The 17,957-nt window shown below is 34.9% G+C and overlaps 2 protein-coding genes across 2 annotated transcripts in view; both read right to left on the bottom strand.

Annotated features, from left to right (window-relative positions):
* The window catches only part of fbxo34 (F-box protein 34), a 28,692-nt gene extending 27,873 nt beyond the window's left edge, over positions 1-819 (bottom strand). The window contains exon 1 of the mRNA XM_056476731.1: positions 631-819. The gene's annotated coding sequence lies outside the window, so the exon portion shown is untranslated. The remainder of the gene's footprint in view (positions 1-630) is intronic.
* Positions 820-3,712: 2,893 nt separating this feature from the next.
* Positions 3,713-13,427, bottom strand: lgals3b (lectin, galactoside binding soluble 3b). The gene is made up of 5 exons (XM_056476697.1): positions 13,340-13,427; positions 12,025-12,312; positions 9,337-9,425; positions 7,134-7,302; positions 3,713-6,356 (listed from the first exon to the last, which is right to left on the bottom strand). The coding sequence occupies exons 1-5, from the start codon at positions 13,343-13,345 to the stop codon at positions 6,198-6,200; spliced, it is 711 nt and encodes a 236-aa protein (XP_056332672.1). The 5' UTR covers positions 13,346-13,427; the 3' UTR covers positions 3,713-6,197.
* Positions 13,428-17,957: the final 4,530 nt, after the last annotated feature.

The raw sequence follows: 17,957 nt of genomic DNA, 5'->3' as shown, positions 1-17,957 counted from the left end.
GTATCAAAACAAAACGTGTTAAACAAGTAAAAACAAATGTAAAATCTAAACGAAGATAAACAGAACTTAAACTAGGAACAGGCCACTGCACCAAAACAGTCTTGAAGTTATTTATTAGGGACTTAAAGTTAACTACGAGTTATTTACGGTTATTAAAAACTTTTAAGCTCCACTGAAAATAATTAAATGTATATATCATGTAAAATAAGAGACAAAAATCGCACAATAATGCATGTGATATTACTGCGTCTATCCTCATTAGCACTGAAGCTAACTGACAGAAACGCCATCACATACATCTGCTCTTTAAACGAGAAGACAAACATGAGTACTTAATCGATCACATGCTCTTAAATACACCTGCATAATCAACAAAACATCCAAATCAAGTCATTTAAAGTCTATTAAAAAGACGTATGTCCTGTTTTGGAGGTGTTTAAATGCTAGTTCCGCTCTGTATATGCCGAACCGAGTCAACAGGAAAAAACACAAAATAAACGCTACATTTTCATCATCTCGGATGCTAAATAAAGCCACTGAAAGTGCGGTGATGCCACAGATATTTGTATTTGTGACTGACACGTATGAGTAACGAGCCAAACATTAATTAATATAAGATTAAAAACTGACCTGAGCGAAAATAAAATTAAAGTCGGGATGAAGAGATGAATTCAGTTGCTGAAACTCTTCGTCGCCTTGTTCTTCTGTCTGCACCGGAGTAAATTCAGCTCATCTTGACATGATTTTAAAGTCGTGTGTCCTTCAGGACTCAACGCTTCACGTCTGTGTGGTTGTGTGTGTGATCAGATCAGGTGAGCGCGCAGCGGGCACTGCCTCATATATCGCGAGCACGCGCATAGAGACACACGAGCGCGCACCAAGTACAAAAAATAGAGCACTGTTTGGCATGGGCAAAATGTGCGTATTAAAATGACATTTTTGACACCACTCATGTAACACATATCACATTAACGTATTAACACTAATAATCCATATTATATATTTAGTTCTGTCAGATAATATTAGATTATTTACAGTTTTACTCAGTCGCGTTGGTGCATTTCTCACAACACTATTTACATTTAGTAATGTGTTCATTTAGTGCACAACAGTTAATGCATTTCTTAAAACAATTAGGACAAACTGCAAAACCTAGTTGATAACCTGCAAAAGCGTGTCACTTGCTCAAAATGGAGACCTCATTCCTCAAAAGCAAGTATTGACGTCAATGAAAGTGTCAGTGTCATCAATATGAAAAGTCCTGACACCATTGTTTATGAACACGAAAGTCAAATGGCTTTGTCATGTTTTCATTATGACACTTTACTCTGTAAAACTTTCCTATGCAAAAAGTCAGATTTTGGTGACACTTCCTGAAAATGCTCAAGACAGCACTATATACTATTATATACTATTTGCACAGCCATTTGAAAACTACAGTAAAGTTAGATATTACTGCATTTAGTGAGGTTTCTGAGTACAAGACACTAAACATTCACATTTTCACATTTTACTGCATATGCTCTTTACAATTCTAATTTACTCACAGCATTGTGCAAAGGAATAAATACACCTTTATTTACAACAAACATAAACTTCCTTTGGGTAGAGCTGTGCACAACTGTAAACAATATTGCAGTACATATTGGAACTGAACATACAACATACATAAGTCTGTAAACATTCATGAAACTGTTCAATTTAGAAGACATTTTTTTACCTTTTTTTTTTAAATGTGCTTGACAGATTTTGACAGGGTCAACAATTCTTTATGTAATGACTCAAGTAATGAAATGAGGACTATTAGTTTTATATGGAATGATTATTCAGCATTCACAAGTTAAGTTAATGTTGACTGACATGACATAAGCAAATGATAATGTTATAAAACAGCAATTGATGCCTGTCCAAAAGCATTTGCAATTTGTTAGAAGGAATAAGAAACTGCTACTGTGATGTGCACAAATGACTTATTGTTTTGAGAAATGCATTAACTGTTGTGCAAACAAAAATAGTGTTGTGAGAAATGCACCAAAGCCTCTAAGAAAAACTGTAAATAACGTAACTTTAATGACCAATAGGGCATGTTTTTGTAATCATTCAGATTTTCAGAGTTTAGATTGGATTTTATTTGTATCATTCATTCATTAATTGTCCTTCAGCTTGGTCTCTATTTTAGAGGTCGCCACGGAGGAATGAACCACATATATCTTTGTCAGTTCAGTATATTTCAGCACTTTATATCATAGCAAAAGAAGCCCCAGAAATATTCTACACCATACTATTTGTTGATGTATTGGCTCTGGTGGGACGCATGTGTTGGCTTAGAGTAACTTAGAGCCCCCCACCAGTGACGATATACAGCCATATTGCACTGCAACGAGTGTGATATTGCATTTATACAGCAGTTCGATGGCATAATCGTGTGTATAAAAAAGAAAATCAATACAGAGTCTCAAAAATCCTATTGTAAGAGGGACTACTTTCTTCTGCCACTCATTCACATCTGCAGCTGACTGTCAGAAGAGCAGAAACCGTTGCTACTTCACAAACGTCACTTTAGAGCTAGTATTTGAATGATTATCCAGTGTTATGTCTAAAGTGATGACAAAACAGGTGACTTTGCTCACATTTTAAGATTATAAGGCTGAGCGGCATGAAATGCCATCAATCTATTTCCCAGCATTTCTCTGTTGCAATCAGGATATCACAAAAAAGTACCCTGAAAAAGCCAAAGCAAACACTACCATTTTTTTGTGGTATAAATACAGCAATACAAAATACAAAAGACAGAGATTGATTCAGAATGTCACTTACCTGATTTATAATGATTTGATCAGCTGTAGTTTGAAACTTGCGCTGAGAAAACGTTGTTTTCTCCCTCTAAGGACTTATTATGCGGTCTCTACCGCCATCTTGTGGTGGAACAACAACGGTCATTTTCTTTGCTCTTCTCAGTATGACAGGCCGATGGTGGCCGATGCGCTGAATCTCCGAAATTCTTATAAATAAACTTCATAGTTGCAATCTAAACAAATACATTCTCCACTAAAAAAGCCCCAAAATACATTTTGTTGACCAACAGCTTCAATGTTTGTCAAACTAAAGTGTACTCTGACTGTTGCTGTATGTGGGCGGAGTAATACACAAATGTGAAGAGGCTGTATGAATGCTGGTATTTGCAGAATATCGCGTTACTATCAACCAATACGATTCAAGAACCAGACAGAACTGTTGTATATAATATAATATAATATAATATAATATAATATAATATAATATAATATAATATAATATAATATAATATAATATAATATAATATAGGTTTGTTGGTTTAGTGCAACAGAAGCCCCAAGAATATTCTCCACTATTTCTTGATTATAATTTCATAAATATATATATCCATCCTCTGGATCTGTAAACTAAAAGGCACACACTCACACACGCACACACACACATAGACAATACAGACATAAACAAACACAATCACAACACAAAGGAGCATTTCTGAAATGTGTGCACATTAGTTTTACAGTGCTGGAGGATTCATGTGTGGGTTGCAACAGGGTTGAAGAACTCCTTGAAGAATCATCAGGTGCTTCAGGCACTCTATAAATAGACCTCTGCATAATTGAGGTCACTTCTATTAGATTTCTGCCAGGGCGTCTCTGACAGACTGTTTCCATGATTAAAAATGTACAACTGCCATGACTTCAGTTTACAATGCTGTTATTTTATTTATATTAGGAGCTGGCAGTAAAAGTGTACAACACAGATCTCACAGTAGATTGTAATTTTATGCCCAGCGCTCAGTGTTTACATCTGTTGTTGTTAATCATTGGATCGTTAAGGCGATCTACATTCACACTGTATTTTATTTCAGGTCTATTTTCACATTAATAACACACTGTTCTTGATTGGCCACTACCACATGTCCCACTATTACAGTCATCATCAACATTACCATCATACATTTTCTAATGTGTCAAATGTATTGAAATTTATGACAACCCAAACCTTCCCGGATACTAACAGGCCCACCTAAAGCTAACTACAGCACTGGAAAAACAATATTTGCATGCAATTTATATATCTATAAAAAAATTAACAGTAAAGAAATCTCTTATAGAGTGCTACAGTCAGGTTCTAGAAGTAAAAGTCAATTAATTTTCTCTATATGGATATTGATTTAAATAATAACTGATTAAAGTTTGAAGACAGATATCTACGTTTTTGTCAAACCCATCTTTTTGCATGATTTTAACTTATTTTAAAAATATTAATGTTGATTGCAGCCTTTATGCAGTCTCTCTAAGCTTGTAAATATGTAAAACATATTTGTTTTCAATAAACATGGATTATATTGCTTCTATAGATATAACAAACTACTTGAAAACGTTGATTTATTTATTTGACCCAATGGTTGAGTTAAAAATATTTGGTGCTCTGCTGGGTTATTTCTAACCTTCATTGAGTTATTTAGAATACTGTAGTGTTATATTTCTCATAATTCCGTTTTGACATTTGCAATGCTTTGTGGGATTTGTAGTTCTTTTTTCCCTCACTAAAGCTTTTAAAGGGATAGTACACGCCCAAAAAATGCCATCATTTACTTATTCGCCATGTGTACAAAACCTAATTGGGTTTCATTCTTCTGTTGAACATAAAGAAAGACATACTGAAGAACACTAGAAAAAAAGCCAACTAAGCCAAAAAAGCTGCTATGGATGTGAATGGCTTATATATATATATACACACACACATACATACAGTTGAAGTCAGAATTATTAGCCCCCTTTGATTTTTTTTCTTCTTTTTTAAAATATTTCCCAAACCAAATGATGTGTAACAGAGCAAGAACATTTTCACAGTATGTCTGATAATATTTTTTCTCCTGGAACTTTTTAGAGTAACGGATAAAAGTTTAGAACAACTTGAATGTGAGTAAATGGAGAATTTTTTTTTTCATTTTTACATGAAAATAAAGGTACAAAATCTGTCACTGGCATGGTACCTTATCAAAAGGTGCATTTTTGTTCCTAACAGGTCCTTAAAAGGTACATATTAATACCTAAAAAGTACAAATGTGTACCTCACAGTAACTTAAAGGTATAAAAGTCAACCATAACCCTTCTGGGGTCTGAGGTGATTTTGGGGCCCCTAAGATGTTTTGACAAGCCCTGACATTTGTGCTTATTTCAGCTACTTATTAGATAGTACTGGTAAACATGTGTTTTGTTTTCAGCACAAACCGCACTAAAATAATATCTGAGAAATATTGATGTACACGCTTGCGTTTTTCAGAAAAATTAAATATTCTGCGTGGTTAGTAGGTTTTGGAGGAAAAAATGTAGCTGAAATAAGGTAAAAAAACACACTGAATGGTCCTGAACAACAAGTATTTTTTAACTATTCTTTAACACTTTTAACTAGCTTTGTAGGCTAGAATATTTACTTCACAATTATGTGAAAATTATTCTGTTCTCACATTCAAAGAAAAAATTGCAATGATTTACATTTTGCAAAGTCTGTTTTGGGTCAGCTCCGTTATATGCGTGGGGTCATGAATAATTCACACCTGGAGAAACAATAGACACTCCCCCACTGGCTAATGTTCACCCACATCAAGGGCATTTTAAAGCAATGTCCAGCTGCAAAAACTAGTCCAAACTTAATGTTTGTTGTATTACTTGCTGCAATATGACCATTAAAACACTTTGGGTAAACAATGTATGTTATATTTGAAATGGTATAAAACGTGTTAGCAAATCTGCTGTATTAAAAACGTTCTTGTGCATTAATCCAGCATTTAATAATAATTTCTGCATGACACAGAGACACGTATTTTAGCTTTAAACACAAGAATAAAAATATTTTAAACATGAAAAACAATTAAGGTATACCCTAAAGGTACTAATGTCCACCTGTATGGAACAAACATGTACCTTTTTAAAAGGTACCACTCCAGTGACAGTTTTTGTAGCTTTATTTCTGAGAGTGTTTCACTTTAAAACTAATAGCTTTCTAAAAACCCTATAGGAAAAGGAGTGGGGAAAAAACTTTCAGAACAAGTGCTGCAGCAAAAAATGGACAGATGTACTCTATTGCCACATGGTATTAAAAGAAATTACTGGAGGTAATAACATGGTTGCATAGACGTCAAAATATCAAACTATAACAGGATCAGCTATGTAATCTCACTGCAGTGTCTCCACATTTACAGCGCTGAGGGTCACGTCATTGTAGATGCTGAGACCTGTGATCTGGTTGAGCTCGAAGACCCGATGCTTGAATTCTAGAAGGTGTGATTTGTTCACAGCCACTTTATATTCAGTGTCAGTGAATAAGATCTTCATCTGAAATTAAAAACAAATGCAATCAGTCACAAACAAGCGGAGCGTGCCGTTTTGACCAAACATGGTAGGAGTCAAATGCACAACCTTGCAGAACCGCTTTGTCTCACAATACAGTATTTTTAGTGATGCTATTTCAGGATTTCTTTTTCCGCTGTTCCAATGACATCCAGCTGTCTAATCTCTTTAGACCAGGGGTGCCCAAACTCAGTTCTGGAGGGCCGGTGTCCTGCATATCTTAGTTCCAACCACAATTAAACACACCTGAACCAGCTAATCAAGCTCTTATTAAGTCCCTCCAGGACCGAGTTTTGACACCCTCAAATGTCTTACAAGGGTTAGTTCACCCAAAAATTTTAATTCTGTTAAATTCCAGGAGCACGCGGAGGAAACCCATGCGAGGTGGCTCAGTGGTTAGCACTGTCACCTCACAGCAAGAAGGTCACTGGTTCGAGTCCCGGCTGGGCTTGTTGGCATTTCTGTGTGGAGTCTGCATGTGTCTCCCGTGTTGGCGTGGGTTTCCTCCGGGTGCTCCGATTTCCCCCACAGTTCAAAGACATGCGCTATAGGTGAATTGAATAAACTAAATTGTCCGAAGTGTATGAGTGTGTATGGATGTTTCCCAGTGATGGGCTTTAGTTGGAAGGGCATCCGCTGTGTAAAACATATGCTGGATAAGTTGGCGGTTCATTCCGCTGTGGCGACCTCAGATTAATAAAGGGACTAAGCCGAAAAGAAAAGAAATGAATGAATTAAATAAATGTGTGGTTTCCTGCTCACCTCAAAAGGCTTTCCTGGGACAAACGGGAAGGAGGAAAGCTCACGCTCTTCTCTGCCCCAGTTGTTTCCAATCATGCTGTTTCGCACAATCACTGGCTTTCCTCCTTCACTGAAGCGAGGGTTTATATGAAATGCAATGTCGTTGCCTCGTCTTAAATTAACAGTGAACCTAATTAGAAGAGAAAGCACATGATTAGATGTTTGAAATACACAGGGATGACAAAGAAGGAGACTGTCACAAATGTTTGATGAAGTTTACTTTTTTTACTTAGCTCAATATAATACACATTCCCGGTCTTACTATGAACAATTTATTAGTTAAGCATGAAAAAAATTAATATTAATTGTTTTTTTACTTTTAATATTTCACCTTAATTTAATAAAACAATATTTATGCACTTTTTGTATATTACACACACACACACAGTAAAAATTGATTAGTTGACTTCACTTAAAAAGTAAGCAAACCTGTTACATTAACATTAATGAGTAAATTTCTGGCAGCTAGCTCTCTGCAATTCTCACATGGTTGCCCACTTAAGCTAAGCAGTGCTGTGCCCGGTCAGTACCTGGATGGGAGACCACATAGGAAAGCTAGGTTGCTGCCGGAAGTGGTGTTAGTGAGACCAGCAGCGGACTCGCAACCTGTGGTCTGTGTGGGTCCTAACGCCCCAGTATATTGATGGAGGCTCTATACTTCTCAGTGAGCGCTGTTTCGAATGAGTCGTTAAATCAAGGCCCTGACTCTGTGGTTGTTAAAAATCAGAGGATGTCAGTAACAGTGACAGTAGGGGTTTAATCCTGGCCAAATTTGCCCACTGGCCTCTGTCCATTATAGCCTCCAAACCATCACCATAATAATTGGTATCATTGCAGCAATTACATGGCAGGGTAACGTTACGTTTTTTATATTCTCCTGGATTTTGTGTAAATTATGGTGGTGTTTATATCAGATTTTTATTTAACACCTTAACATATAATACACTTAGCTAGGTCTGTATATAATCTTTGTTGGTGCTGTCAAATGAATTATCACGTTAAAAAAAAGCCTGTACATATGGATGTACTGAAAAATGTTTTATTAGATGCCACCTTTTCTTCCAATTTTCAGTCAGTTTCTTGAACTTTATTAGTAAAACTTTTGGAAGTCTATAAAAGCTGTTCCATTTCTCATTTTAGCCTATTTAAACATTTAAAAACAACACAAAGCAGAAACTTTTTGATGCTCTGATAGCGATTCCTTTGTAAAAGAATCACTTTCTGCCTCAATCTGAATTTCGTGCGTCATCAATGTCGTCCAGGAGGATGCTGTACACTGGTGGTGGATGGGGACCCACCCCCACTCCCCCAAAAATGTGTAAAACGCTTTGAGTGTCCAGAAAAGCGCTATATAAATGCAAGGGATTATTATTATTATTATTATTATTATTATTATTATTATTATTATTATTATTATTATTATTATTATTATTAATTAATGTATAAAAATTAAGTCCAGTTTCGAGTTACAATGGGTTTACTCTCTTTTTAAAGTAAAGTCGATTTTTACAGTTCATAAAACTAACTTTAAGATTTATACTTCTGAATTACATAACATTTCCATTCACTTGGATTACACATTCTTAAATAAATTAATCATATGTAATATTTGTCAGTCATACATGAATGATTTCTGTAATAGTTTTTCAAACACATATTAAGACTTTAATATTTTAAAAATGTAATTAATTAAATTATCCATGCAAATAAATCAAATTTTTGCTTGAAATCTTATCCCGTTTTACATTTAGTTTACTAATTTAACTGTACAATCCAAATGGATGAAAATTATTATATGTCATTTAAATATATAAATCTTAAATTGATTTTTCTGAGTATTGTATTTTTAATTACAGATCATTGGTTATCTTTTGTGTACACATTTCTATTGTGTACTGTGTGTACTGTACTTATTAAGATATAAAAAAGAATAAGTGATTATACTAACATTAAACAGTTTGCTAGGCAAAACCTAGTGGTTGAAGGATAGTGGCAAAATGTACTGTATGAAGGCATAATTAAATAGTATTTTGAGGCTTGATTGTGATCATCTTTTAAAATGTCATCAAATGATTCTTGTTCTAAATATGTTACACCGAATCACATTTTTGGTGGTTGTCATTTTTTTTGACCCATATACTGGTATGTGTGTTCTTCCTCTTACTGTTTAGCATTAGGCTTGACTTCTCCATTGATGGTGATGAGCATTTTGTTGTAGGCTCCATTTTGTAGAGGGAAATCAAGCGGCACAGTCTAGCAACAACAACAAAAAGATGTTCAGTTTAACAACAGTCAAATATGCAACATTTAAAACGAGATATTTAACCATCTGATATTTAATCAAAAATGACAGGCCTGCACTAAACCTCTAAAACAAAGCAGCAATAAAAAACAATAAAGAAATTCTGTGTGTCTAGGCGTTCCCTTATCAGTGTGGAGTATTTAATCAGTGTTTAATCAGTGGGCATCACAAATTTTTTGACTAAAGTAAGGGGTATATTTCTTAATGCTAAAAGTACCTGCGTAAGCCCTACTAGCAGCAATAATATGTATAACTTTGAGATGGAAGGATTGTAAATTACTTCTACGTGAATTAAAAAAGGGTCATCCGACTAGGCATTGGATGATAACCGTTTTCAAGGTATACCGCGGTTTGGAAAAGTCAAGGTTTTAAAACTGTCAAAATTTTCTGTTATACCATTCCTAAGGTATGTGTCTCCAGCAGAAAAGATATCCAAAGATGCGGTTTTAAACTGTAAAGAAATCATGTTTTTGAAACAAATGAAGACAGCAGAAGTCAATGATTTTGAATTATTTGAAATATTGGGCCTGACATGTTTACTGCTTCAAAATATTTAAAATCTTTCACAAAATAAAATATACTGTGTTCAAAGGGGAAAAAAAGTTTTTGTTTTCTACCCAGACATTCAAAAAGAAGATATTTTAGAGCAGTAATCACAATACCGTGATACCAAGAAACCATGATATTTTTATTCAAGGTTATCATACCGTCAGAATCTTAAACCGGCCCATGCCTACATCTAACACGCCTTAGGAAAAAATTGCATTTCGTTTGAAAAGGACTCAAGATTTATTTGTCAAATACTGGAGCAGCTTTATTTCTTACTTGGGTATAACAGGACAGAATGCTTAGATATTACATTTTACAGTGCTCAGCATATATAAGTACACCCCTCACAAATCTGTCTTTTAAATTCATATTTTTAATATATTTTAGTATTTGTGCATATACATTAGATTAGTCAGTACTGAAGCTAAATCTGGAGCTTATTTAACTAAATAACTTACAATAACGGTCCAAAAACTAGTACACCCAAATTTATATGTTATAGAGAAATATTAAATACAAATTTAAATAAAGAGAAAAAAAAAATCAAGAGAAGGAAAAAAAGGAAAAATTTAGTTAAACTTTTGTAGGTTGTAATTTTCGTATTTTTTTTTTTGTTTTGCTTGAATTTAATTGTATTTTGTTATCTTTCAATTTCTAAATATGTTTGGTGACTAAAATATTATTTTAATGAATATATATGTTTAATAACTCCAAAATACATTGCTTATATTCACTGAGAAATTGATAAAAATATTCATTTTCAAAATGGGGTGTACTCAGTTATGCTGAGCACTGTATGTTCTTGTTTGTTTGTTTAATTTCATTCATGGTTCTCTTGTGGCACTATGGGTTTGAGGTTAGGGGCATGTATAAGAGAATACATTTGGAGATGATACCCAGCCGGCACAGGATGTCAATATGACGCCAGACTGACGTTGTACTCGAACGTCGTGGGACGTAGCATTTTGGCTGGAAATGAAAATTGGTTTGATGTCAGAAATCCATGTCAGACAGAGATCAGTGTCCAACATCAGACAGATGTTGCATTTTGGTCACTTTCCAATGCAACCTAAAAACAACCAAATATCAACATCTAAAGATGTTACAGCTTGATGTTGTGTGGACGTTACCACTATGACGTCTATCAGACGTTGGATTTTGGTTGCCATACCTGATGAATAAAGGTCAGTATTTGATGTCAATAAGACGTTGGTTTAAGATGTTGGCTCCATGTTGGATTTTGGTCACTTACCAACGCAACATTAAAATAATGTACATTGAAATTTAGTCACCCAACATCACAACCTAAATCTAACCTAAAATTAACATCTTATGACATTGTGTACCTGCTGGGTAGATCTAATGTACTTTGTTGTATTTTGTTATTATAAACTTTTAAAAATCCAATAAACAATGTAAAAAATAAATAAATAAGGCGGTTCATTCCACTGTGGCGACCCCAGATTATTAAAGGGACTAAGCCAAAATGAAAATGAATGAATGAATAAATAAATAAATAAATAAATAAATAAATAAATAAATAAAAAAAAGTAACAGCATAAGTGTTAAAGGTGTTTAGAAGGACCGTATTTATACATGTTAAAGCAGCAGATTCTAGTTGTGTGTGTGTGTGTGCCAGTATTTGCCTTCCTGAAAATACGTAAAAAGGAAATGATTAATTTTTTCTAATGTTGGGGTCATTTTAGTAAGGGTCTCCAAAGTTTGATATAACAAAACATTGTTTATAAAATGCATTCTTATCACACTGACCATTCATATGCTGTATTTGATTTCTGTTTTAATCTAGCAGCATAAACTGGACTTGATGATGCATATGTTTTTTATATTTGAATGCTACTTTATGCTGAATATTCCTTTTGTTAACTGTGCTATAGTAATATTGTAAAAACATTGTTTAGGTTTCTGCTTTTAAAAGGGTTAAATTGTATATAATGAACTCATTAATAGCTGTACAAATCCAAGAAGAGTAAAAGATCTCACTAGCACTCTTGGAGCTTGTCCAGGAGCACCATAAGGGCCGGTTTGTGGTGCAGGTCCAGGCCACCCAGGAGCAGTCGGCTGTCCAGGCTGTCCAGGCTGTCCAGGCTGCCCAGGCTGTCCAGGCCATGGCTGGTATGGTTGTCCTGGCCATGCAGGTTGGTTTGGTTGCCCGGGCCAGGTGGGGTTAGCAGGCTGACCAGGCCAGGAGGGGTTGGCTGGTTGACCGGGCCACACTGGGCCTCCTGCCTGCGGGTTGTTCTGCTGTGGAGCATCAAGGGCATCTGAAAGCTAAAACAGAAGATACAGACATGCTTTTAACAAGCTGTTTACTGTGTCAAAGTAGATAAATATATTAATAAGGAGATAAAATGCACAGTTAGACTTTAGAAAAATGGTCTGTTCACTGAAAAAAAAGATTTATTCAATTTACTCAATTTGTTTAAGGTGAGTGGTGGCAAACTGTTTATATGAGCTGAATTTAAACAAACAAATTAAGTTGAACATTACTACATTTTATTTGTTTGTTTAAACTCATATCAATTGTTTGCAAGTGCTTACCTTAAAGAATTTTTGTAAATCCAATGAATATTTTTTTTCAGTATAAATATGCAACTACACAGCTACTATTTCACAATCGTGAATGCACAAGTTGTTCTAGTTCTTCTAGTTTATGTAAAGCACTTTGAATTAGCATTGTGTATGAAATGTGCTACATAAACAAACCTTCCTTGACTTGCCTTTTGCTACTATTATTAACCAGTACGATTAACAAATTATTTAGAGAAAATGTATGGTTAAGAGAGTTGCTTATAGGTAATCAGTAATTACTGAATAACATTAGCCTCATTTAGAACTATTACCTAATTATGACAAACTATTAAGTTAATTATTACTCACACCTTTAATGTGCACAATTGTTTGCTTTACTATAAAAAAATGGTCATAAAATGCATCATAAAATACCCAAGTGTTACCAAGTCACTACACATAAAATACCTGTATCTGGACTATAAACATTTTCTTGGTCTAGATCACCAGTAGTTTACTGTATTTAATGAGGGTTAAAAAAATCTAAATTACACAATGTAAAAATAATTATTATTCATTTATTAATTTCCCTTATCTATCAGGGGTCGCCACAGCGGAATGAACCGCCTTGATTTTGTACAGTAATAATGATCAATGATGATTATTCCACCTAACTTCACTATCACGCATTAATTAGGCTTATTGCCATATTTGTCTTGGGTTACTTTCTAAACAGTTATGTATTGATGGCAGACCATTATTCTGAAGTTTCACCAGATGTACTTACATCCATGGTTTCTGAAATGGAAACAGAGAGAAGACATTGTTAATTCCACAGAAGGTAATATTTGTGCAATGACTGGCTTTTGCTACACATTTAAACTTTTATTTTATTTTAAAATGTTCTTCATACTCGGGAAAAAAATGATATTTGAAGAAATGTTCACATTTGTTAAGTATGGTTATTGTAGGAACTGAACGGTCATTTGAGGAGCTCTTTTATGCCATCAATGTAAACCCTCCTTTTGGAACCTTTAATTTAAGAGACACATTGAGACGCACATTTCCATTAAAATAATTTCAAGCTATTTTTACAATCTTGAATGAACAAGTTGTTCTAGTTCTTACTTATATAAATAAACTAAAAGCTGTAAAACATTTTGTAACATTCCTATTTTTATATTATTAAAACATTTAAGAAAAACTATTCTGTACAAGTTATTTCATAAGTTAAGGGAATATTGTATTTCATTATTTTAGAAATATTAGGGAAAATGTGCTGTACAATTTTCCAGAACAGATCATTTTACACATATGTTAAATAAATAGTTATCTATACTGTGTAGCTGTGTGGCACGGTGGCTCAGTGGTTAGCACTGTCACCTCACAGCAAGAAGAACGCTGGTTCGAGTCCCGGCTAGGCCAGTTGGCATTTCTGAGTGAAGTTTTCATGTTCTTCCCATGTACGCGTGGGTTTCCTCCGGGTGCTCCGGTTTCCCCCACAGTTCCAAGACATTCGCTATAAGTTAAAAAAATTGGCCTATGAGTGTGTGTGTTTGTGTGTGTGTGTGTGTGTGTGTGTGTGTGAGTGTGAAAGTGAGAGTGTATGGGTGTTTCTCAGTACTGGGTTCTAGCCTTAGTACTGAGGCTGAAGGGCATCCGCTGCGTAAAACAAATGCTGGAATAGTTGGTGGTTCATTCTGCTGTGGTAACCCCTGATATATATAAGCTGAATGAATGAATGAATACTGCATAGCTATAGTCTGAATTGTTATGTATTCTTACTCAGGCTGGTTTCTCTCAGTACCTTTTCTTATATTTGTTACTGAGTGAGTGACACTTATTTTTAATCAATAAGTTTATTTGGCTACAAAATGACACGTCAGTTCAAAATAGCCTAAGAGTGTCCCCGACATGTCTGAAATGTGCCCTAATGCAGTTTGCAAACCTGTTACTGTTACTTCCAGGCATGTCAATAGTTTTGTACCATATGGAAATGCTCACTAAGTTATTTCATTGACCAGTTCCTCTTGTGTAGCTGTGCAAAACTGCTTTTCTAGTGCCAGTGTATGAATCTTAAAAACTAAAAATTTCCATCTCCTAGGTCAGTGTTTCTCAAACACGTACATAGAGGACCACCAGCTCTGCAGATTTTCAATGGCTGTTCCTCAATATGCATTCTTCAGCGGTCTTGCGTCCTCGTGTTCTAGTGTAACGTCATTATCAACTGCCAAAGTTCAGTTCCAAAACTCAAGACCGCAAGAACAGAGGACGCATGAAAGTTCCCGGATGTGTTCTTGATATCGAGAATGCATCGATGCAGACTTGAGCGCAAAACTCACTCGAGAAGTCTATAGTCTACAGAACAAACCATCCTTGTACAACAACTTGCCTAATTACCCTAACGTGCCTAGTTAACCTAATTAACCTAGTTAAGCCTTTAAATGTCACTTTAAGTTGTATAGAAGTGTCTTGAAAAATATCTAGTCAAATATTATTTACTGTTATCATGGCAAAGATAAAATAAATCAGTTATTAGAAATGAGTTATTAAAACTATTATGTTTAGAAATGTGCTAAAAACACCTATCCGTTAAACAGAAATTGGGGGGGGAAATAAACAGGGGGGCTAATAATTCAGGTGACAAAGAGAAACTAAAACATGCGGTGTTGGTGCTCCTCCAGGAACGTGGTTGAGAAACACTGTCCTAAGTAAATATAAAAGCCAGTAAACTGATTTTTATACAGTATGAAGAACTCTGGAAGTTTTTGCTGAAAAATATCTAAAGGACATCGATAGACTTTGAGAAAACCTTTGTTATAATTAGGGTGCAAATTACAGGAGGGTTTGGGGGGGATTGACCCCGAATTAACGCTTGATCCACCATGAAGGCCATCAAAACAATATGTAAGGTTGGGGTCAGCCCTTTAATAGTAAGAAATAGCTTTCTCTGATCTCTCATTTATTTCTCAAATTTTAATCATTAAAAATGTATAATATGAATACACATTTGACCCCCTCCCATAACAGTTCATACCATTGTGAATGCATAAACATGTCAATCAATGCTAGGACAAATATCATTCAACAGTCTAAAACTGGCAGTTCTAGAGAACCGAGATAGACATCTGAAGTATTCACAAAACATTTTTCATGTAAAATAGGTGTATATATCTGCACACAGCTAAAAAAAGAAAAAGAAAAATTAGATACATCATTTGTATAGTTTGATCGACAGTAACTTCTAAAATAGTCACTAAATATCCCTCAAAAATGTATACATTCCATTAATAAATGAGATGTATTTTAAATACATTCATAAATTTGATTTACTGAAGCATGTATTACCAAACTACTACTGAAAAAGTTGACCCCAACCCCCTGATTGTCAATGTATAACTTACACCCTGGTTATAATGTTTAACTGGTCAACTATATTTGGAAAGTAGTAGGTGCAGTTGAGTGCTAAAGGTAATGCTGTATCTCTTTAAAACCACCCATGCATTTTTTCATCAATATTTGTTTTAAAAACTACACATTGGTTCCCTGGTGTTACATTACATTCTGTCATGACTCATTTGTCCTCGAAACCACCCACCACACCCATATATTTACTGTGTGAATGGCGAGCCGGAGGGAATGCGTGATGATTTAGATAATATGATATTAATAATATATACAATGCAGAGCATAATAAATGCAAACTGGTTCAACAGAAAGGCATGTTAAAAGAACAGTTTGGCCAAAATGAAAAATGTACGCTCTATTTACTTGCACCCAAATTGCTTCCAAACCTTTATGGCCTTTTTTCCCCCCTTTGCGGTTTCTTTTATTTTCAGGAAAGCTGGAAACCTCTAGTTCTCTATTGACTTCCATAGGTTTCTAGTTTTCTTCAGAATATCAGAAAGTTAAACAGGATTGTGTTAGGTGAAAGGTGAGTAAATGATGACAGAATTTTCATTTTTGAGCGAACTATCCCTTTAAATCAAATGAAGCTCCTATGAATATGATATGATCAGACATGCTACGGCTTATGAAGTGAATACGTGGAAAATCTGTACATTTTCCCATTTGTAAACGTTGCATATAAGCATCCGTATCTACAGATTAGTGTATTCCCTGAGGAAAAACTAATTATTGTGTAACCTGCACTCAAACGTAGCAAACAATGCATCACTGCTAGTTCAGACTCGTCAGCAGGCCTGTGGTTTTCACCAGGCCTCTGAATCTCATGAACGGATGTGTTTAAAGCTAGCAAAAGTACACTTCAGCTCTTAGTTTCAAGAGCGCCATTTGTTTAATATCTGTAAAACTCACAGGTTGCCTTTTTATGTCAACATCGCCTACTGTTTGCATTAGGCAAAACTAATCCACCACATAAATACACATGTTTGAATATCAATATGCAAACACACACACTAAACTCTGATCCAGAGAGTGCTGCTAAAGTTTTGAAAAAGAGGCTAAAAGAGGCATAAATACCTGTGTAGTGTAGCTGATGGCACAAAGTTGCAGTTGTGTGGAGGCAAGTTGGTAGACAGGCAGGAATTTAAGGTGGAGCTAATAAATACACTCTCACACCCCTCTAAACCCTCCTCTTTACTTCTGAGAAGAGGACGCACCCACTCATAATACAAACAATTGGACTGATATCCATAGGGAAATACAGTTAATCAGAGGCAAGACTATAAATAATATGTTAACTAGTATGCTGAAACATTCTTATCCGATTGTGTCAATATTGGTGCGATGTGTGGTCTGAAAGTTGTACACTTGGGTTCATCTGAGGTGCATAAACTCCGATTTCATGTGTTTTAAGGATGGGTGTAATCAGGGGAGTTTCTGTTTTGTTCCAAGAATCCAAGGCTGAACAAAAGCCAAGTTGCCTTGGAAACTAGGTGAGGATTATAAGTTCAAGACATATGCAGCGTTGCATGGTAACTGGCAATACATGGAGGTTTACAGTATATACAGCAGACACACCTATTCACTGTTCATTCATCTTAACTATTTCAGTATAATCTATATGTGTATTTTAGTGTAATCTATAAGAACAGTGCAATTGCAAAAATAAAGTCACAAAAGCTGTCACTGGGAATGTACATTTCACACATTTGTACCTAGTGTTTTATATATTAGTAGTTTAAAAAAGGTTTTGTACTTTTATATCTGAGACTGTAGTGAAATTATTAACAGCAAAGAAATATTGTATTATTCAAATAGTAGCATGATTTTTGTTTTAATTCACCACCCTAAAGATTCCAGATCTGCTTATCATTTATTTCCTATATGAAAAACAACTACTCTTGCTTGGTGGCTCAGCAGATTCAAAATATAATAATAATAATAATAATAATAATAATAATAATAATAAATTAACAACAACAACAACAACAACAACAACA

This window comes from Danio aesculapii, chromosome 17, assembly GCF_903798145.1.
Source record: "Danio aesculapii chromosome 17, fDanAes4.1, whole genome shotgun sequence".
Lineage (NCBI taxonomy): Eukaryota > Metazoa > Chordata > Actinopteri > Cypriniformes > Danionidae > Danio > Danio aesculapii.
The sequence above is the reverse complement of the archived record's forward strand: the minus strand, read 5'-3'. Positions and strand labels throughout refer to the sequence as shown.

What these genes read in the sequence shown, in the direction of transcription:
- lgals3b (XM_056476697.1), bottom strand. An exon ending in GACAAGCTCCAAGAGTGCTA is followed by an intron (nt 9,426 to 12,024) that starts GTGAGATCTTTT and finishes TGTTGTTGCTAG; the next exon opens with ACTGTGCCGCTTGATTTCCC. An exon ending in GTCAAGCCTAATGCTAAACA is followed by an intron (nt 7,303 to 9,336) that starts GTAAGAGGAAGA and finishes TCTTCTAATTAG; the next exon opens with GTTCACTGTTAATTTAAGAC.